Source organism: Podarcis erhardii, assembly GCF_964252035.2.
Source record: "Podarcis erhardii genome assembly, chromosome: 13".
Lineage (NCBI taxonomy): Eukaryota > Metazoa > Chordata > Lepidosauria > Squamata > Lacertidae > Podarcis > Podarcis erhardii.
The window spans coordinates 4690514-4711520 of NC_138502.1; the positions used below are offsets into that span (position 1 = coordinate 4690514).

The 21007-nt window shown below is 51.3% G+C and overlaps 2 protein-coding genes and 1 long non-coding RNA gene across 3 annotated transcripts in view; 2 read left to right on the forward strand and 1 right to left on the reverse strand.

Annotated features, from left to right (window-relative positions):
* Positions 1–152: 152 nt before the first annotated feature.
* THTPA (thiamine triphosphatase) lies at positions 153–5171 on the reverse strand. The gene is made up of 3 exons (XM_081835809.1): positions 4994–5171; positions 1890–2522; positions 153–418 (listed from the first exon to the last, which is right to left on the reverse strand). Exons 1-3 carry the CDS (start codon positions 5061–5063, stop codon positions 282–284), a joined length of 840 nt encoding a protein of 279 aa, XP_081691935.1. The 5' UTR covers positions 5064–5171; the 3' UTR covers positions 153–281.
* Positions 5172–5551: 380 nt separating this feature from the next.
* LOC309326846 lies at positions 5552–7117 on the forward strand. Its single transcript, XR_014150385.1, has 2 exons — positions 5552–5783; positions 6543–7117. It is a non-coding gene; the product is annotated as an uncharacterized lncRNA (long non-coding RNA).
* A 3328-nt stretch (positions 7118–10445) lies between these two features.
* Positions 10446–21007, forward strand: part of ZFHX2 (zinc finger homeobox 2) — a 30829-nt gene continuing 20267 nt past the window's right edge. Inside the window, exon 1 of the mRNA XM_081835574.1 lies at positions 10446–10496. The gene's annotated coding sequence lies outside the window, so the exon portion shown is untranslated. The remainder of the gene's footprint in view (positions 10497–21007) is intronic.

Consider the following 21007-nt stretch of genomic DNA (forward strand, 5'->3'; position numbering starts at 1 on the left):
TTGTGTAACAAGGCAAACGCCTGGCTGTTTCGCAGCAGGGAGCCCCTCTGCCCAGGCCCAGCTGCTATTGGCTGACCTGCTGTGATGTCACGCAAGGCTCCCGACTGCCGCGGGGTGTCGAAAGCCATTCCAGATGTTGGATGGAGTTGGATGGTTTGGCAGAGGGGGAAGAAAGGAGGGCTGGGTGGGAGGAACGTGGTCCGAATTGTCCTCTTGGTTCAGGTAGCGGACTTTCTCTCTTGCCCGAAGCGTAGCCCCCACCCCTGTTTTTCCGGCCCCAGTCAGTTCCCCTCCTCATCCGTTGCAGCTCTCACTTTCCTCAGCGACCTAGCTCTCACAAGGGCCTCGTAGTGCGCAGGTCTGAATTTATGCAGGTAGACAGACATCTTGCCAGGAATCGGGGATTTCATATCCAGGCCTGCCGGGGAGACCAGAAAGAGAGGAGAATGTTAATTTGGCAACAGGGCGAGACCCGGAACAGAATTACAAACCCATCCAAACCTCCCTGGGAAGTAGAGGACTAAGCATCAAGCAGTTCTTGTTTGTACTGTATTTTTCGCTCTATAAGACGCACCAGACCACAAGACGGACCTAGTTTTTGGAGGAGGAAAACAAGAAAAAAGATATTCTGAATCTCAGAAGCCAGAACAGCAAGAGGGATCGCTGCGCAGTGAAAGCAGCAATCCCTCTTGCTGTTCTGGCTTCTGGGATAGCTGCGCAGCCTGCATTCGCTCCATAAGATGCAGACACACTTCCCCTTACTTTTTAGGAGGGAAAAAGTGAGTCTTATAGAGCAAAAAATTCGGTATTTCATACTTTAAAAAAAGATTTTTGGAGGGGTGCTTAAGAAGAGGGAGGAAAGCCTCATTAATCAGGCTCTGCAAAGTGAGGAGCCCCATCTCAAGTGTCCTACAGCCACGCAAGAAGCATGAAAACTGAGATTTTTAGCCCCTGAGGATAGGCTCCTAGGGTCACTCTGCAGAAGGCGCACGAGGAGCTGTTCTGTATCCTGTGTGCAAGTTTATAGAATCACAGACTCGGAAGGGACCCCGAGGATCATCTAGTCCAACCCGAATTTGCAGCTGTCCCATACGGGGATCGAACCTGAAACCTTGGCGTTCTCAGCACCACGCTTCAACCGACCGAGCTATCCAGGCTGATTCTGTTACGTACAATGGAACCTCACGAAAAACACCACTCGAAGCACGCTGGAAGAAAGTTCCGGAGCACTCCAAATGGTCCGCCTGTGCCCAGGAAACAGCAGATCTAGCTTAGAAGGCAACATGCGGAGATCTGCACCCATTGTTGCAATGCACCCCCCGATTATAATTACAAGATTATGGTATGATCTTAGAAGCTGTGACTTTCACAGAGGGGACCCTGCATTTCTGAATCTGCCACTAAACCACCGTATTTTTCGCTGTATAAGACGTACCAGACCATAAGGCGCACCTAGTTTTTGGAGGAGGAAAACAAGAAAAAAATTATTCTGAATCTCAGAAGCCAGAACAGCAAGAGGGATCGCTGCGCAGTGAAAGCAGCAATCCCTCTTGCTGTTCTGGCTTCTGGGATAGCTGCGCAGCCTGCATTCACTCCCTAAGACGCACACACATTTCCCCTTACTTTTTAGGAGGGGAAAAATGAGTCTTATAGAGCAAAAAATATGGTATTTGCGAGACCCTTAGGTGCTTTCGGAAGAGGATCGGACAAATTTGTGGAGCTGCAATGGCTCTGCTGGGAATTGTGAGTGGGGAGGGCACTGATGTTGTCCTATCTGCGGGCAACAATGGGTGGCATTTGATGGGCCACTGAGAACAGGAAGCTGGGCTGGACGGGCCCTCTTTGGCTTAAGAGGGCACTTCCTGGGTCAAAATAGCCAAACTCCTCACCCAGCCGACTTCCCAGCTCCTGTATCCTCTCCAGAGCCTCTGGAACTTCCTGCTCCCGCAAAACCATTGCCTCCACCTCGCCCACGGCATAGCCAAAGTCCATCTCGTCGAGATCCACGGTCAGGCGGAGGCTGGCCAGGCGGTATTTGCACCGCCGGGTGATGAAGCTGGCAAACTCCTGCAGGCCCAGCTCCTCCACAGCTCTGGCCACGTCGCTCTGCCAACCCGCGGCTGGGTCCACGCCCAGCAGGCCACAGACACGGGCCACGATGTCTCGGGGGCAGGTCACTTCCTGGTATTGCGTGGCCAGGTGCGTCCTGCCCTCTAGTGGCTGAGGCGGGTGCTGCGGCTCGTGGCTCCGGGCTTCGGCTGGCGGTTCCGGAAGGTTCCGCTGCCCCTGGCTAGCGGTGGCACCCTCTAGTGGCCGCAGGGGGAATTTCAGCTCCCAGCCAGCCCCTTCGCGCTGCCGGAGCCAATGATCTGCTAGCGTGAGGCGCCAATCAGGAACGTCATAGTACTGGTCGCGGAAGGAGACGCTGGCTTCTGGTATCACCCCCAGCGCCTCCAGCTTCTGCACGGTGTCAGGCCCGAAAAGGAACTTCTGCTCCACCTCAATGGAGCCCGAGGCGGAATCTGTGCAAGGGAGCCGGAGCAAATTAATTCTGATGCAGCCTATATATATGTACAGTGGTGCCCCGCAAGACGAATGCCTCGCAAGACGGAAAACCCGCTAGGCGAAAGGGTTTTCCGTTTTGGAGGTGCTTCGCAAAACAAATTTCCTATGGGCTTGCTTCGCAAGACGAAAATGTCTTGCGAGTTCCTGTGGGGGGTTTTTCCTCCCCCCCTTTTTCTATGCCGCTTATCTGCTTATCCGCTAAGCCGATAAGCCGCTAAAAGCTGCTAATAGCGCTAATCCGATAAGCCGTCAATGGGCTTGCTTCGCAAGACGAAAAAACCGCTAGACGAGGAGACTCGCGGAACGGATTCTTTTCGTCTTGCGAGGCACCACTGTACATAAATATAAAAATTCCATTTTCCCACCCCACACATTCCCCGACCCAATTCTGCATCGGCCCCTTCCTGTTCGGAACGCTTAATTTTTGAAATGCTTTTCTTAAGCAGGAGACAGAAAATAAACCCCAGGCTCAAAGCCTTACCTGCCAGCCAGCTACTCTCTTGACTTGAAACGAGTTTCTCACCCCGGAGGTTTTGGGGAAGAGGGGGAAGTCATTGCTTGCCAAGCAAAGGCACTCGGACAGCCATCCTCTTAATGGCCACCCTAAGCCCTGATCTTTAATTAATTAATTTTCTAAACAATGGCGGGCTGGTCCAGATCTGCATTATTAAATTTATACCCCCATCGAGTAGAAATTAGCCGACTGCTCTTTACCCTGGCCTTTGACACAGAACAGAAATTTTAGGATCACCTCTTACCCATTCTTGTGCCAGTACCGTAATTTGTTTTAAGCATCTTTTAATGCTATATTTTGTTCAATTTATTGCCTGCCTTTCACCTGAGGTTCCCAGGGTGGGTTATGACAAGGTAATCCCTATGCTTCTTCTTCTCCCCAAGGAGCCTCAAGTAGGACTCTACATTCTATCCACTTTTTCCTGGCAATGCTTTGGGGGCTCTAGTTTATATTTCTCAACAATTGCACAGAGCCATAACTATGGGGTCCTAATGAATGTGACATAGGTTGGGGTCCTGCACAGGGCCAAATTTAGGTTTGATGAGGCCCTCGGCCACTGAAGGTAATGGGGCCCTTTATATGTCCAGCTGCGCTTTGTCAGCAACAAATTGTCGCTGTTTTTTGCGTTGAATATATGCTATACAGTGGTACCTCGGGTTAAGTACTTAATTCATTCCGGAGGTCCATACTTAACCTGAAACTGTTCTTAACCTGAAGCACCACTTTAGCTAATGGGGCCTCCCGCTGCTGCTGCGCCGCCGGAGCACGATTTCTGTTCTTATCCTGAAGCAAAGTTCTTAACCTGAGGTAATACTTCTGGGCTAGCGGAGTCTGTCACCTGAAGTGTATGTAACCTGAGGTACCACTGTATGGTCATTTATGGACCTCATAGGCCCATACAGAACACAAAACACTGTTGCTGTATGTAGGTTTTGTTTTATTTGTTTTTTCATATTTTGGAAATGTACATCCAGTTGTTGTTTTTTCCTTTAAATTTTTTGGGGTTCCCCAAGAGAGTGGAGCCCTAAACTATAGCTTGTTTTGCTTATACAACACTGGTCCTGCAGCATGCCTTAATCTGCCCCCCCCCTTGGGGTGGCTGTCAGATAAAGGTAAAGGTAAAGGGTCCCCTGACTATTAGGTCCAGTCGTGACCGACTCTGGGGTTGCGGCGCTCATCTCGCTTTACTGGCCGAGGGAGCCGGCGTACAGCTTCTGGGTCATGTGGCCAGCATGACTAAGCCGCTTCTGGCGAACCAGAGCAGCGCATGGAAACGCCGTTTACCGTATTTTTTGCTCTATAAGACTCACTTTTTCCCTCCTAAAAAGTAAGAGGAAACGTGTGTGCGTCTTATGGAGCGAATGCAGGCTGCGCAGCTATCCCAGAAGCCAGAACAGCAAGAGGGATCGCTGCTTTCGCTGCGCAGCGATCCCTTTTGCTGTTCTGGCTTCTGAGATTCATAATATTTTTTTTCTTGTTTTCCTCCTCCAAAAACTAGGTGCGTCTTACGGTCTGGTGCATCTATAGAGCGAAAAATACGGTACCTTCCCGCCGGAGCGGGACCTATTTATCTACTTGCGCTTTGACGTGCTTTCGAGCTGCTAGGTTGGCAGGAGCAAGGACCGAGCAACGGGAGCTCACCCCGCCGCGGGGATTTGAACCGCCGACCTTCTGATCAGCAAGTCCTAGGCTCTGTGCTTTAACTCACAGCGCCACCCGTGTCCCACAACTGTCAAATTATCCCCTCCCCCCCAAAAAACAATACCCACTTTGCTTTCCCCCTCCCCAATGGCCTCTGCCTTTGCCCCACACCGCCCCCTACCGACGCCCTCCACTGCCAGCCGACTGCCCGCCGCGCAGCAGCAGCAGCGCCCCCTGGCGGCGGGGGTTTCGCCTCGCCGCGCCCCGACTGACCTTTCCCGGCCCGAGAGTCCGGAGACTCCGCCGCCGCCGCCTCCTCGCCGCCATCGGAGCCCGACGCCATGGCGACGCCTGGCAGAGAGGAATGCACAGAAGGCGCTGCAAAAATAACGCAAAGAAACGAATCAGTGCACTTTGCAAACTGGGCCTTACATGGAGACCAAGCGATGCATATTTTTTTTTTAATTTAATTTTTTAGTTTAAAGCATGCAAAATAATAAAAATTAAAAATAAATCACAAATGGAGGAAGAGTGGCAAGGACGCAGAAGCGGGCTGCTGGTGGGAGGCGCAAAGGCGCCTGGGAGTTGTAGTTTCCCCGCCCCTTCCTCCAGGCCGGCGAGCAGGTGCTTTTGCCTCTCAGCTGCTCCCTCCTTCCTTCCCTTATTTCCTTTCTCTCTCTCTCTCTCTCTCTCCGCGCTCTGTTTTTTTATTCCTCTCCCCCTGCGCCTGTCTCGCTCCCTCGATCACGGTTGCCACGGCAACAGGAAAGCTGCAATTAAGAACAGCGGGGGGGGGGGAGTGCATTGCCAAAGAGGGAGGGGGCGATCGCTTAACCCCTTCCAGGCAGGGCCCGGGACGCCTGGGTTCCCCAGGAAGGATAATGGGGAAGAGAGGCAACGCTGGGTTCGGTCTGCAGCCCTGGAAGAAATTCCTTTATCCCCTCTTCGTTTCTCTCCCTTTAATTTCTACTATATGTTGCGTCCTGCCCCCTCTCTCCTCCCCACTCTGAAATGGAACTCTTCAAAGTGACTAATAATAATTAATTCAAAAAAGCAAGTTTCGGTGGGTTTTTTTTTTTTAATTGCTCCGTTAGATGGATGGATTGAACAATATTTGCTCGGCTAGGGGAAGAAAGGTGTTGCCAACTGCAGATTTGAAAAGATTCGTGTCTCATTGGGGTGATGGGCTTTTTATTTTAAAATATTTGTATTTTCTCCTGACAAGGTGGAGTTGACATGGAAGCAGGTAGTGCTGATTAGGAGCTAAACTTCAGGAGATGAATCCTGACACCTTGGACCGGAAACTGAGAAGCAAATCTATCTGCACTGAGATATTTCACAACATCTGCACGCCTTTCCTATAAAGGGCATGTCTGCGCGTCGTAAAAAAGGCTTCCTCACTCAAACCCCATTTTCCCCAAACATCCCAAGGAATCCCAGGCAGGCAGGTGTGCCACACAGACAGAAGTAGCCAAAGAATCGCTACACAATATGGGTGGTTTTATTTCCTCTTCACTTCATTGAAACTAGTCAAATAGATAGAATAGCTTTGCAGAAGCTAAGCTGTCTGGGAGATCTGCCAGGGACCCCAACTTCTCTTAGGGAAACAGCAGAGATAGAATGGGGTGCTAAAATTTCACAATGGCAGGAAAAGATCATAACACCATTCAGAAGAACGGCCCAAGGTCGTCCCATAGCTCTGGCCTTTAGGTTTTATTTATTCTCCCCCCCCCCGCCCATTTTATTAAGGTTTTTAATAACACAATACAATTTTTAAAAAACTAATCTAAAGAAATAAAAACAAGTTTTTGTCATCCTTTAGGTTTTCCAGGAAACTCAGGTGCAGTTCAGTGGCTTCTTTGGCAAAAGTAGACTAGCAAGGTGGATTATGTTGAAATCATATCAAGCGCTGACATCCCATAACGAGCAGGAAGGATTATGTGAAATTGACGGGAGATGGAACAGAACAGGCCCAGGAAAAAAGCCAGTCAACACCAGTATTCCCCACCCTTTCAAAATACAAGGAAATTCAAATGCTGCTCAAACATCCCTTTTGTAAATAAAAGTGTCTCCCAAGACTGCCTTTCCAGTCTAGATGGCCAGACCTGTTTTTGAATTAATTCGAGAATGTCCTTAGGTATCTTCCTTTGTAAGTAGAGGCAATTAATTGTTTTAAGACTTTTACGCGTAATTAAGAGCCAGGGGTGGCTCCCTGGCTGTGAAAAGTATTAAAACCAGCACCTGTGACATCGAGGTACCTTTTCCCCCCCTGTAAGATTGGTCCAGCTAGTGGTCACTATAATATCTCATTTATTAAAGGGCTTTTGCTGTAAGCCTGGTCACTGTCCGTTTATTTCAAGTAAATTTTTCACCTGGGAACAAACCAGAGCCAGCCAATTTTTGCATGATGGAGTCTTTATGAAATTTGCAATATTTGTATAATTCTTTTTTTAAAAAAATGGCATAATGTTCTTAAAAGGGTTGTAAGTCAACAATGTGTCGTAAGCGACCAACAAGTCTAGTTCAGAATGCTTATAATTTTAACAAAATTAATTTCTTAGCTTCTAAGCTGTGAGAAGACTCTTTCTTGAACACAGCAATCCAGTTAAAGCACACGGCTGCCTCCCCCAACCGAAGAATCCTCGTAATTGTGGTTTGTTAAGGGTGCTGGGAATCATAGCTCTGGGAGGGGTGAACTACAGTTCCCAGAATTCTTTGGGGTGGGAATGTGCACTAAAGGTATGAGGTGGGTGTGACTTTAACCAACTATTCCTTTGGAGATTACCTTAAAGGAGGCATTCTGCGTTTTCTCTTCAGTTGGGACAACCCCTCTTCTTATAAAGATGATGAAAACAAAGGAAATCAAGTTCAGGGTTTTCAGAAACGCCCAGATGCAAATGTATGCTAATTTAATCGATAACTTATTTGATTAATCGGCTCCAGCTCATATGATTAAGCAATTAAAAATGCCTCTAATTGGGTTGCAGCCTTAAATAATGATGGATGGCAGGAACAAAGCGCTGCGCTTATACGACACCAACTTCTAATGCTTCCTTGAGGAGTTGGGAAGATCATACCAGAGTGCTCTGAGTGGGGAATGTCCTAAGAGCACGGGTAGGCAAACTAAGGCCTGGGGGCCGGATCCAGCCCAATCGCCTTCTAAATCCGGCCCGCGGACAGTCCTGGAATCAGTTTGTTTTTACATGAGTAGAATGTGCCCTTTTATTTGAAATGCATCTCTGGGTTATTTGTGGGGCCTGCCTGGTGTTTTTACACGAGTAGAATGTGTTATTTAAAATACATCTCTGGGTTATTTATGGGGCATAGGAATTGGTTCTTCCCTCCCCCAAATATAGTCCGGCCCCCCACAAGGTCTGAGGGACAGTGGACTGGCCTCCTGCTGAAAAGGTTTGCTGACCCTTGTCTAAGAGCCTAGACATTCCCTGATCCGAATTTCCCGTGCCATAAACTTGCTAGGAAAGCTAAGAATTTCTATACTCAGATGTACAACCAGAACCCTGACAGCTCTAGTTAGATATTGGGGGGGGGGCGCACTTTGGCCTTCCAGATGTTCTCAAATTCCAGAACCCTCCAGTCCCAGCCAGCATGACTAATGGTCAGGGATGCAGCCACCCTGGGGTTAAAAGGAGCTCAGCAACACAGCCCAGTCCAGTAAGATGAATGGGGGGGGCAGTCATTGTCCCCCCACCCTCACTGAAGGCAGCCTTCATCTCCCTGCCTTCCTATGACCAGTCTGGCAGGTGGCTCTGGCTATCAACTTTGTCCTCATACACCGGAAAACTAATTTGTCGGCTCTCTGGCGCCACCTAATGTTGGCCTCCCTGCCTTCTACCCTACCAGCAATGTCCATCACCGGATCACAGGACCTGAGCTTAGAGTGGCTGGATGCAAAAGAGATCTGGGCTCTCAAATCCTTGTGTAGGGGGAAGTTTGGGTAGATGACACTATGACTCTTGGCATTCTTCTACGCACAGTTTAAAGTGCAGAAAGCCCTCTCCTCTTTTGCCCTGGAGATCCCTGAAGAGGGCGGGAATCCCGGGCTCAGCGCTTTGGGTGGACAGAAGACCCCCAAGGGAAGAGACCACCCTGGAGGTGGGTAGGCCATGCAAAATCATTGCCCTTTGCAGAATGAGAAGATTATTGACCGGCCTTGCAGAGATGCTGTAAAGCAATCGCCTTGCTGAGAAATAAATGCAATTATTTATTGGGGTGTATCTCATGTATAGTAATGATGATGGGGTGGGCTGTAGCTCAGTGATAAACCACTTATTATTCACGATGTGACATCCGAGATTCTGTTCCTGCATCTCCAGCCAAAAGGATCGGGTGATGCTGAAAGCTCTTCTCGGGCCCAGAGATACTAGGCAAAGCAGATGACTCATTGTGCCTGGTATAAGACATCAGGACAGCAGAAGACTCTGGACCACAGCAAAGGCTCTTCCTGATAAGGTTTCCTCTTCTTGCAGAGGCCAAGAAGCCTGGAAGCAGGAAACCGAGCACCACAGCGCTCTGATCAAGGGGGGTTGGCGCGACTCCCCTGTGAAGAAAGGTTGCAGCGCCTGCGACTTTGGAGTTTGCAGAAAAAGGCATGTCAGAGGCGACGGGATAGAAGTTTATAAAATTATGCTTTGCATGGAGAAAGGTTTCTCTTCCTTTCTCACTAGATGTTGAGGAAGCTGAATATTAGAAGATTCGGGACAGGTAAAACAAATTCCTTCTTCACACAGCAGATGGTTAGCCGGCGGAACTCCCTCCCACCGGAGGCGACCGACTTGAATGGCTTTAAAAGAGGATTGGACAAATTTGTGGAGGAGGAGACGGCAGCCGATGGCTACTAGCCACAATGGCTGTGCTCTGGCAGCAATACCAGTCCTTGGAAACCTCCGAAGGGGAAAGGGCCCTTGTGTCCAGATCAGGCTTGCTGGTGTTTGCCAAGCATCCGGTGGAGACCAGGCTGCTGGACTGGGCTGGGTCCTTGCGGCCTGATCTGACCTCTTCCCTTCTCACTCTGCCCTGCCTGACCTACCTCGCAGGGTTGTTGTGCGGAGCGCAACAAAGCCGCGAAGCAGCAGCCTTGCTTTGGAAAGGCACAAATCAAGGCAGCCAGCGAGAGAGAGGACGATGATGCTGACGCCGGCGGCGGCTGCTGCTGGAGCCTTGACCTTGCCGGCTCCGGAGGCGGGGGAGGGACTACATTTCCCATGATGCTCGGCTGCACCTGCCGGCTGGCTCCTCCCTCCGGTGCGTGGCTGTGTGTGTCTATGTGTGTGTGTATATGTGTGTGTGTGTGTGTGTGTGTGGCTGCGGGGAGGCGGGGGGCGAGCGCGGGGCTGAATTGATTATTCCATTGTGTTGGAAGGCAGCCGCCAGGTCCGCGGAGCGAGGGAACGAGGCAGGCGGGGAGGCGGACGAGTGTAAATCAATGGGGAAGCCCCGGCGCGGCGAACCCCATCGATTTTTGCCTGCCTGAGCCGGGGAGCGAGGAGGAGAGAGGCGCCGAGGAGGAGGAGAGAGAGAGCCAGCCAGCCAGCAGCCAGGCAAGCCGGCCGGCCGGCCAGGCAGCAGCAGCCAGACGGAGCCGCGCTGCCAAGTGCGCCGCCGAGGGAGAGCCCTGCCTCGCCTGCGCGCCCCTTCCCCGATCCAGCCGGGCCGCCCCCTCCCCGCCTGCCCGCCTGCCCGCCCGCCCCCCCACCCCACCCGGCGGCCGAGAGCGTCAGCGGCGCCTGCTGGTCCCCCTCTCTCTTCCCGCGGAGGTGTAAGTGGCATCGATTTCCTATCCCTCGCTCCGAGCCAGCGAGCGCGTAAGCGGGGAGAGAGGCGAGCCGAGAAGGCGGGAGGAGGATCGGGGAAGGGGAGAAGGAGAAGGAGGAGGAGGAGGAGAAGAAGGAGAAGAGGAGCAGGAGGAGGAGGAGGAGGAGGAGGAAAGCAGCAAGCAGCGCGGCGCGCCGGAGCGCCAAAGGGGGCAGCAGCGGCAGAGGCAGCGGCAGAGGCAGCCGCCCGGAGGCGGGGATGGAGAGGGGCTGCCGGGCTGGAGCGCGCAGGGCTGGCCGGCCGGAGGAAGGAGGGAAAGGAGGAAGGAGGGAAGGAAGGAAGGAAGGAAGGAAGGAGGGAAGGAAGGGCGCCGCCGGGGCTGAGCGAGGCGCAGGGCCGGGCCGGGGAGCGCGGAAGGCGGCGGCGGCGGCGCAGGGCGAGGCGGGCAGGAGGGAGGATGGATGGCGGAACAATGTGCGGGCGGAGGCGGCGGAAGGGAGATCCGGGCTGGGGAGGAGAGTTGGGCTCCCCGGGATGGAGAGGGAGCCTCGTGGAGGAATGACAAGCCGGGCAAAGCGGAGAGGCGAGGGGGGCCGTTTCTGAATCTGACAGCAGAATAGGCGGGGGGGGGGGGAGAGGAGGAGGAGGAGGAGGAGGCTGGGCGCGCTCCCGCGTCCCCTTCTTGTTCGGAGTCTTAATCCTGCCTCCTCCCCAAGAAAGGATGGAGGAGAAGAGGAAGTGGGTTTTGTGGGGGGGGGGGGCGCGCAGTGAGGAAGAAGTGGCATTTTGGAGTGGGGGTGGGAAGAAAGGGACGGTGTATTTTCTCCTCCCCCCCAAAAAAAAAGCAGGGGTGTGTGTTGGGTCTCCCACCAGCGTCCCCCAAATCGCCACCATCTCAGGGCTGGGGAGTTGTTAAGAGTCCTTTTTTGGGACCCCCCCCCCAGCACTTCTTTCCATTCATTCCCCCACCCACCTTCCTTTTCCTCCAGACCACCTTTCCCTCTCTCTCTCTGTCTCTCTCTCTCTTCCCTTCTTCCCTGCCACACTCTTTCTTCCCCTCCTACCCTTTCCTCTCCCCTCTCAGAGGAGGCGATTGCATCTCCCCTCCCTCCCTCCCTCCCCTGAGCCTTCCATTCATCACACATCCCTTTCTCCAATTATTGTCTTCCTCTCCCTCCTTCTCCAGCCTCCCTCCATCCCTCCATCCCCTTCCCTTCTCCCACCCTCCTTTCTCTGCCATCTCCCGGCTCCTTCCACCTGTCCCATCCAGTGCCATAAAACACCCTTGGGTGCGCAGCGACCCCCACCCACCCCGTAGTCCCCCCTCTCTCTCCCCCTTGCTTGGCCTTCTGACCCCTCGCTTCGGATCCGTCCCTTCTCCCCATGTCCCTGGCTCAGACCTCTGACAGGAGTGATGGAAGGACCCGCGAAGGCCGCCTGGCAGAGGTGTGCAAGCCGGGAGTGTATTTGGGCAGCTCATATTTTCCAGCCAGCGACAGATTGTCGACACGACGCTCCGTTAGCAACTCATTTAATTGATTTTACAATCTTTCTTCCTTCCCTGCCTCCCTCGCCTTCTGCCTTCGCTCGCTCTGTGGCGCTTAGTGCTACCTCGCTTGCCCGTATCTCCCTCTCTCCCGTAACCCGCACTGAATTTGGTCTTTTATGGGATGGGCATTTGAAACTGGAACAGAAAGTTAAAAGCAGGGTTGGGCTGCCAATTGTTGGACCAGAACTCCTGGGCTCTCCAGAAGTGGGGGAGCCGGATTTACAAAGAGCAAGAATAGGCGATGTGCCCTTATTTCTCTAAAGGGGTTCTGGTGGATTAAAATGTCTGGAAGGAACCAAAACATTTCCCTGCACCCGTCCACCCCACCTACCAGTTCCAACATATACTTTTGTGTGTTTCTGTTCTGCATATGTGCATTTTAGTTCAAGACTTAATGCTGTGCCCTCTGATCTGGTTCCCTCCCCCTCTCCATCCCATAAATAGGGGGGCACTCAGTGGCGAGCAAAATGCACTTTGCCCATGTTCAGAGACACCCTGGTCTTTGCTTTCAGCAGCAGTGTTCCATATAAGCTGGTCCTGGCGTTTGGTGGCATGAAGGTTGCAATCCTAGCCCCCACTTACCTGGGAATAAGCACCCTTCAATTCAGTAGGACTTACTTCTTCGCAAGACATATGTCAGGGTTGTCCTCGTGGGTGTGTATCCTATGTTTTCGTGGCTGGTTTTGTTGAGCGCTTTTTAAAAAATGCACAAAAGTGCTTTATGGTTCGTCAGTCCTGTTTGCCCTTATGACATCCGTGTGTGATGGGTCGCTGCTATTCCCATTTTGTAGATGGGGAGACTGAGGCTTGAGAGAGGGAGTGACTTGCTCAAAGTAACACAAGCTGAGAGACTGCTTCTTAGGTTCACCAAGGTCCAAGTTCACCAGGAATTAATTTGCGGTGTGTCTTTTGTGTTCCAGTGTGGTTTCAAAACCAAGTCTCTTGATTTGAATGCTCCAGGCAAATTTTAAATTCTAGTTAAGTCTCTGGACGGGAGCAAGATGTGTAAATATATATGTGTGTGTTTGTGTGTATTGGTTTTGTTGAGATTATGTGGTTCTTGCCGCTTTATTGACAAGTATTTTTCAGAGTTGAATTTTGTAAGTGACATTTGCACATGTTTGGAATCCAAAAAGGCTTTTGAAATGTTTGCCAAGTTTTCTAAACGGTGTGAAATTTCATTTCCGCTCTCGATTCATGCCTCCCCACCACCACCTCGGGCTATGTTTTTTGAATGCTCCCTGATTTCTGAAAGTCATTCCAGGGATTTCAGCTGTGATACTGGCATGTTGGACAGATAGACAGGACTCAACGGGGTTGTGCTTTGGGAAAGAAATCTGTGCTGAGGTGTGTGTGTTTGTGTGTGTATAGGTGTGTATATTATATTAATACACACCAAGCCCCATGGGGCAGGGGTCCTTGCATCTTCATGCCCTGTAGATCCCTCCTCCCACTTTCGAGTCGCAGGTTTTGTGTTTGAAACATGACTCCTTCAGGATCATCAGGCTTTTTCTGAGTTTAATTTCTTTCTTTCATTTACAAGAGCACAGTTTGCATACGTTCCACAGTGCCATGCCAGGGCGAGGTTAGAGGTGACCACGACTGCCGGGGAACGGCAGGCGACGCACACCGCAAAATTAAAAAAAGATAAAACAAAATAAAGCCGTTCGGCTCGCGCTGCCAAGCCCTTTCAAAGCCACAACCCGAGAAAAAAACCATTCCCTTCCTCCCAGCTCACAAAAAAATTGAAAATGCAACCAAGAGACACTTCGGTCCCGGCAAACTGTGTGAAGCAGCACCAAATATGCGAATCTCCCCCCCCCCCTCAAGAAAACAGCGAACGGGTTGTGCAAAAAGCTGGCCTGTGTGAGAAACAGTTTGCTTCTAACGCTAGATGTGTCAGAGTTCCAAGTGTGTTGCTATTTGTAATTGATAACGGACTTCTGTTTTGCGTTTACAATGGACTTTTAAAAAAAACTTCTTACAACAAGCCTGCGAGGCGGGCCCCTCGCATTCCTGCTTTTCATTTGAGGAGCACACTTTCTGGAGGTCTCTGGGCAGGGCTGAGGCCTGGATCCTGGCCTCTCGCTTCCCCCTCAGACCCTCTGTTGCCTTGGCTCTCCAAAGCTTCTCAAAGCCCCATCTCAGTTCCTAAAAGGCTTGTGGGCTGGCTCAAGGTCGAGGGCAGAGTGTTGGTTCTCCACACCCTGATCTTCCCTGATCTCTCGCCCCGGAAGATTTCCCAGAGGGTTTGGCCTACATTTGGGTAAGCTAATAAACGAGGCACTCTGCATGTGGCCAGAGGCGCTCTCTCTCTCTCTCGCTCGCTCTTGTAAAAAATAAATGAATCATTACATGCTCCATTGAAGGATTTGTTCCGAGGCTGACTCGGATGAAGCCCCAGGAATGGTTAAAATCCCACACTAGTCAATAAATCAATCCCATGCAGACACCTCACAAACTACCAGCGAGGCCGACTCTGTCACACAGTGCATAATTAACTTACGGAAGCTCATTGCTTGCGGTGCAGCGCATGGTCGCAGGCTCTGATTCCTTGAAAAGGGGATTAGACTAATTCACAGAGGAGAGGGTGTGCGGTTTCTTCTTGCCGTCCCAGCTGAATTGAACCTCCATATATAGAGGCAGCCTACCTAGGAATTGGGATGCGGGTGGCGCTGTGGGTTAAACCACAGAGCCTAGGGCTCGCTGATCAGAAGGTCAGTGGTTCGAATCCCCGCAACAGGGTGAGCTCTTGTTGCTCGGTCCCTGCTCCTGCCAACCTAGCAGTCCGAAAGCATGAAGTGCAAGTAGATAAATAGGTACCGCTCCGGCGGGAAGGTAAACGGCATTTCCGTGCGCTGTTCTGGTTCACCAGAAGCGGCTTAGTCATGCTGGCCACATGACCTGGAAGCTGTACGCCGGCTCCCTCGGCCAATAAAGCGAGATGAGCGCCGCAACCCCAGAGTCGGCCTCGACTGGACCTAATGGTCAGGGGTGTCTTTACCTTTACCTAGGAATTACCAGAATCTGGGGTCAAACAATGTGAGAAGATTGGTGCTGTCATGCCCAGGAATCCCCAGTTACCTGGCCGCTCAGGTTAGATGGCCGTTTGGTTCCAGGGATTGACACCTTGAGCACCTGGACAGGGGCACACGGAAAGTAGAACCAAACAGCTGTGCCAGGTTTGCGCGCGGCCAGCATGCGCCTCATCCCACAAAATGGCAGCACCTCCGGCTAAATGGAAGGAACAGGCAGAGTGGTAGAGCCAGTTGCCCAGGCCGTTGCCTGCTGTGTGAAATCTGGAGCTGGAGAAAGTGGGGTCATGTCACTAGCCCTCAAGAGCCAACAGGATTGGATAGTTCAAAAGCACACAATACACGTTATTCTTTGTAAAGATGCATTTGGCGCCTTTAGACACCTGTGAGGAGCATGTGGAAGAGGTGACCAAAAATAAGAGTTAATCAAGGACACATCGTGGGCATGCATCTAGATTTCAGTAATCTCTGCAATCTCTCTCTCCCTCAGAGAATCCTGGGAACTTTGTTCAGGGTGCTGGGAATTGTAGTTCTGGGAGAGGAAAACTACAGCTCCCAGGATTCGTTGCAAGAAGCCGTGTGCTTTAAACCAGGCATAGGTAAACTTGGCCCTCCAGTTGTTTGGGGACCACAACTCCCATCACCCCCAGCTAACAGGACCTGTGGTCAGGGATGATGGGAGTTGTAGTCCTAAAAAAATATCTGGCCTGCTTTAAACAAATGTCGGGTATGCCATGCCTCGGCTCATGTATGCAGCATTAGTGCACATGGCAGCCGCATCGGTGCACCATGTACATGCTCAAGAGTTTGTCTTGTGAGATTGTTTCACCGTGAAAAAAACATTTGCAACTCCACCCATGGTTGCAGTAGCATAGATGGGCTGTAGGTGGGAGAAGGAAGCGTAGCCCGCTGGGCGTAGAGACTTGAATTTCCATGGCTCTGTGGCCAAAGTCAAGTCACTCATTCTTCAGAACAGTTTCCCTCACCCTCAGGATACGATTCGGGTAATGCACACTTTCCCCTTCAGCTGTACAATCTGTCAGGGCCACTCAATTCTTAGTAGGACATCTCAACTCGAACCACAAGCCTCAAGGTCCCAGATAGCTTCTCCAGCGTCCAACTTAACACAACCTCGATTCCCCCAGCCCTGCGTTGAGGCAAATGTTCCGCCGAATTGTACCAAGACAGTCTTGCGGCTAGTTCAGCATGCATATAAGTTGTAGTGCGATGTGTGACTCTCTTTCAAAAATCCCAAGCCAAGTTGATAGTCCTTATTGATCCCAAACCCGGCTTCTTTAAAGATTGTATTGGAAGTTAGAAGGGGAGGCCTGCCTGAAATGGCTTTCTAGTGTGGGGTGTCCAGCGTCACCCTTGGGCCCTTTGCTTTGCTGGCAGGAATAAGCTATGCAAATATATGCAAATAGGTTTGTGACTTACCGTATGTGGAGCTCAGAAAAGGTTCCTTTTAGCGCCACATTAAGGTTTGCTTTAAACAGTAGTGGAAGTCTGATATTTTGCCTACCCTGTACAGATCTAGCCTCGGGCACCTGCTGTCACTGGGCTGTAGGTCAGGTGTTGTTGTTGCTGCTGCCGATTTCCAGGCAGGAGCTCACGATGCGAGGAAGCGGTGTCCCTGCATGCCCCACAATCCTCTGGCATGCAGCAAAGCACTCTGGGAGATGGACTCTTGCTTCTGCAGGGATTCGGCCGTCCATGCTGGAAGCTGCGGGGAACGTGGACTCGCACTCGTGACTCTTGGCGCAAGAAGTCCCTTGACATCATGCCACCCTAGCGGTCTGCCTCGTCTTACCTGTGCGCTCGTTCTAGCCTGTCCACACCTGCACAGCCCCAGGGCAGGGCTCTGCAAATGTGTAGGGGAAAAGCTCTCTCTGATTACACTGCGATTTTAAAGGGGTTTCTGCATAATGCAGTTTTGAGGACGTGTTTTCGTGGGGGGGGGGGAGGAGCAGAAAGGGAAGTCTGCCCACACCTGGCCACTGCCCCGGGGGATGCTGGGATAGCTCAGTCCTCCCAAGGCAGACAGGCAAAAGCTTGAAAGCAACTCTTTTATTCTGAGTGCTATTTATTCGTTGCATGGTGCCACTGAGACACATGAGGGGTGCAAAATCTCTGGCCCTGGGTCCCGAATGTGGCCCTCCAAACTTAAAAGAATGTGTTCCCTTTGTTGCTCCACCTACTTTTGCCCTGGCCCCACCCACAGCCCCCAGGGAAGGTAGTCCCCCGGAAGTCGAAAAACAGTTTCCCAGCTCTGATGCAGGGGAACAGAAGCAGAGGGAAGGGATGGTCCCTGCCCAGGAGGAGCTTACAAAACATGAAGATGTGCATTTTTAAAAACTTCTTCTCCAGGAAGTGCTTCAGGATAGGTAGAGCATGAAGCTAGATCAGCCCCCCCCCCGATGTCTCTCTTTCTCCCCTCTTTCTGCAGATGCTGGGATCCCACGCTGCATCCCCACTGCCATAATTTCCTTGTGATGTTGTGCAATTGTCTTTTAAGACCAGGATGCCCTTGGAGAGAGAGGAGACTTGCTTCATATTTTGCAACACTACGTGAATGTGCTCACAAGCGCGTTTTCCCGCCTCTCACACTCAACACCCTGAAATGAGATTTCACAAGCATGTAAAAACTCAGCAAAATCTCGCAATTCAAATGCACCCACTTAAAAAAAATTAAAAACAACTCGGAACATTTTTCAAGGGGCAGAAGTTCAACTTTAATACTTTTATTTGAAAACAAACAAACAAACAAACAAACCTACAACCTCCAAAAGCCAACCCCTAAACCTTTACATCTTATTGATGAATTCTTGAGGCAGCCGTGCTCATCTTGATCGTATTTACACTTTTGACTTTTCTCTCTCCCCGCTCCCTTCCCTCCGCCCAACCGGATCCCTAATCAGAAAGAATCTCATTTGGGTTTTGGGATGGAAAGAAACCCAGGTTGTGAAACTTTTGAGACACACCAATTGGCCCCCAGGTCTAAGGCACATTTGTGCAGGTTGGGGTTTTGACGGGACAGCTAACCTAATTCTGTCATCCTGACTCTCAGATTAATTTATGCACCAGTCCTTGCTGTATATATTTGCATACACCAATTTAGAAGGGGTGTGTGTGTGTGTGTGTGTGTGTGCCTTTCAGCTGCCCCCTCCTCCTCCTCCGTCCCCCCCTTTCCCAGATCGGAGAGTGCCAAAAAAGAAAACACACACACAAAACAACCCAGGGTGCCTCTTGCTAAATATTGTATGCAAATCATATACAAATGAAGCCCTAAGTGCGTTGCAGGATTAAACAAAAGCAGGGAGAGGAGGCGCATTAGTCTGTATATTCACCCCCCCTCTCCCCTTTTGCCCTTTAGAGGAAAGAGAGTTGGGGGGGGGAGGAAATCAGGCCTCCCCCCCCACTTTTTTTTTTTTTTTTACAAAAGCATCTCCCCTCCAGACCACGCTGGAAATCTGTTGTCAAAACCAACCTTAACCTTCTCTTCACCCGCCCCCCCTCCTTTTCTTCCTTCCCTCTCCTGGATGTTAACAGGACTCTCATCAACCAGTTTAGCAAATATTTGATGATGGGGAGCTGGGAGAAGAGAAGAGGAAAAGGGGGGGGGCGCGAGGCAGATTTGATAAGAGGAAGGCGCTGAGGGGGGGAAATTATTTGGGGGGGGGTACGGTTTACAGATCGGGGCTTGAAGGGCATTAGCCCAAGCTTTGGTGGGTGGGTTTGGGGGGGGGAGAGGGAGGGAGAGGAGAAGAGATCCGCCAGCGCCTCCCCTCCCCGCTGCGCAGGGTAATTTAAAGCGCTGCCTGTCACTGTGCTTCTCGTTTTATTGACTCTGGCTGCCTCCCCTGTCACCCCTAGACATTAATCTCCCCGTTAATCGCCCTGCGCGGAGCCCCTCCCCCCCCTGCGCCTGCAGGACCCCCCCCCGCCTCCTCTATGGGGAGAGAGAGAGAGAGGACCCCCCCCCAACAACCTCTCCTCCGCCTCCTCTTCTTCCCCCTTTCTTTTCTTCCGTGGCCTGCCTTTGCCTTCTCTTAATATATATCCAAAGAGGATGCAAACATCATCAGGCGCGCCCCCCCCCCAATATCCCCTTTCTCCTCCATGAATTTATTCCTTATTGGGTTTCCATCCCTCTTTCCCTCTCCATCTCTGCACTTTCTCTCTCTCTATCCCACCCCCCAAGCCAAATCCTTCCCCATTCCCTCCCTCGCCCTTTTCATCTCCTCCATTTCTCTCTCTCTCTTTCTGCTGCCTTCTTCTCTCCTCTCCCTCCCTCATCTGTCACGCTTTGTCCTTTGCATTCCCTCCACTTCATCATGCTGGGGTTGCCCCCCTATTTCTTCTCCCCCCCCCAACATCCTTCCACTATCTGCCTCCCCCCACCCCCCCCAATTCCACTTTGGCCGTGGCCTCTGTTACCTGGATGTAAAACCCACTGACCCAAGGAAATACATTCCTTCTTAGGATTGGGGCCTGCATCTCTCTATACTATATGTATTTTCCTTCTCCTTTCTGCCTCCTCCAATTCCCCCCCCCTTTCACTCCCATTCTCTCTCTCCCTTTCTCATTCCTATTCCATTCTCTACATCACGCCTCCTGCAATCTCATATCTCATTTTTCTTCCTCCTTTTTTTCTTCCTTTCTTCCCGTTCTCTCTCTCTCTCTCTCTCTTTCATCCCTCCTTTTCTCTCTCTCTGTTCTCCCCCCCCCCAACAATGCAATCCCCAACCAACCAAGCAACTTACCCCCCCCCACCAAACGCCTTTGTGTCTCTGGCTCCCTCATAATAAATATGCAGCAGCCGCCTAATTATGTCTCCCGCCTCCTTTTCTCCTTAATGAGACAATTTGCATTGACTAACCACCCTCTGAAGGGGGAGGGGAAGAGAAAATGCATGGGGGGGGGGAGAGAGAGAAGAGAGGAAGGGCGCAAGAAAGCACATTTTCTCTCTTTCTAACCCCCCCCCCCTCGCCACCAATTCTTCCTTCCTCCATTACAAGCAGAGGAATGAACAGAAAATATTAAAAAGTTAACAGGGTGTCTTTCCTCCTGGGACGCAAAGATAATAATGTTAAAGGGCTGAGGTGGGCGGACAACCGAGGGGGGGGGGTTGTGTGTGGAGGGAGAAGAGGAGAAGCTGGTTGTGTGGAAACTAGGGAGTAGATGTGGGCACATGTGGGCCTCGGGTTCAGGTAGGGCAAAACATGGCTCCGGTTCAAAACCTTGCCAAGCTGTTGCCAGCCAGAGTGGACAATATTGAGCTTGATGGACTAGGAATGTTCCCACGTGAAGGGATTTTGGGGGTGCGCATGTGTTGGGTTGTGCGGCTGGTATCTTTGCCACCCCAACTCCGTCTCCACTCCCTGTCGAAACCGGTTTGAAGCCTGTTTGGTTGCCATGGCTCCCACTACTGATACGGAGGGTGATATTTGTGGCGGGCGGGGGCGAAGGAATATCTCCTCTCCTTGCCCCCCCCCCAATTATCTTCAACTCCCAGCATCCTCGGGGGGGGGGTGAGGTCATTCCAGCCCACACTTAATTTGGCTGGGGCTGCCGCCCCGTGAAAAGTCAAACGAAGGGGGGTGGTAGGGATTTTCAAGAGGGAATACCCCAAGTTTCATTTCCCTGAGGGGCAAATGCCCCCCTCCCCACAAACTTACAGTGACTGACAATTATTTGTAAAAGCATTCATATACCAGCCTCTCAGCAAACATCAGGGGGGTATATAGCAAACATAAAATAAAAATAAAAGCAACAACAATAAAAACACCATGACAAATGTTCTGATCGTCCAGTAGTCTAGTTCTGGGATAGAGCATCTCTGGCCCTTCAGAGGTTGAGCCAGAACTCAAATCATCCCTAACCATTGGTCATGCTGGCCGGGGCGTGCTAAAGTTGGGTGTGCAACATAAC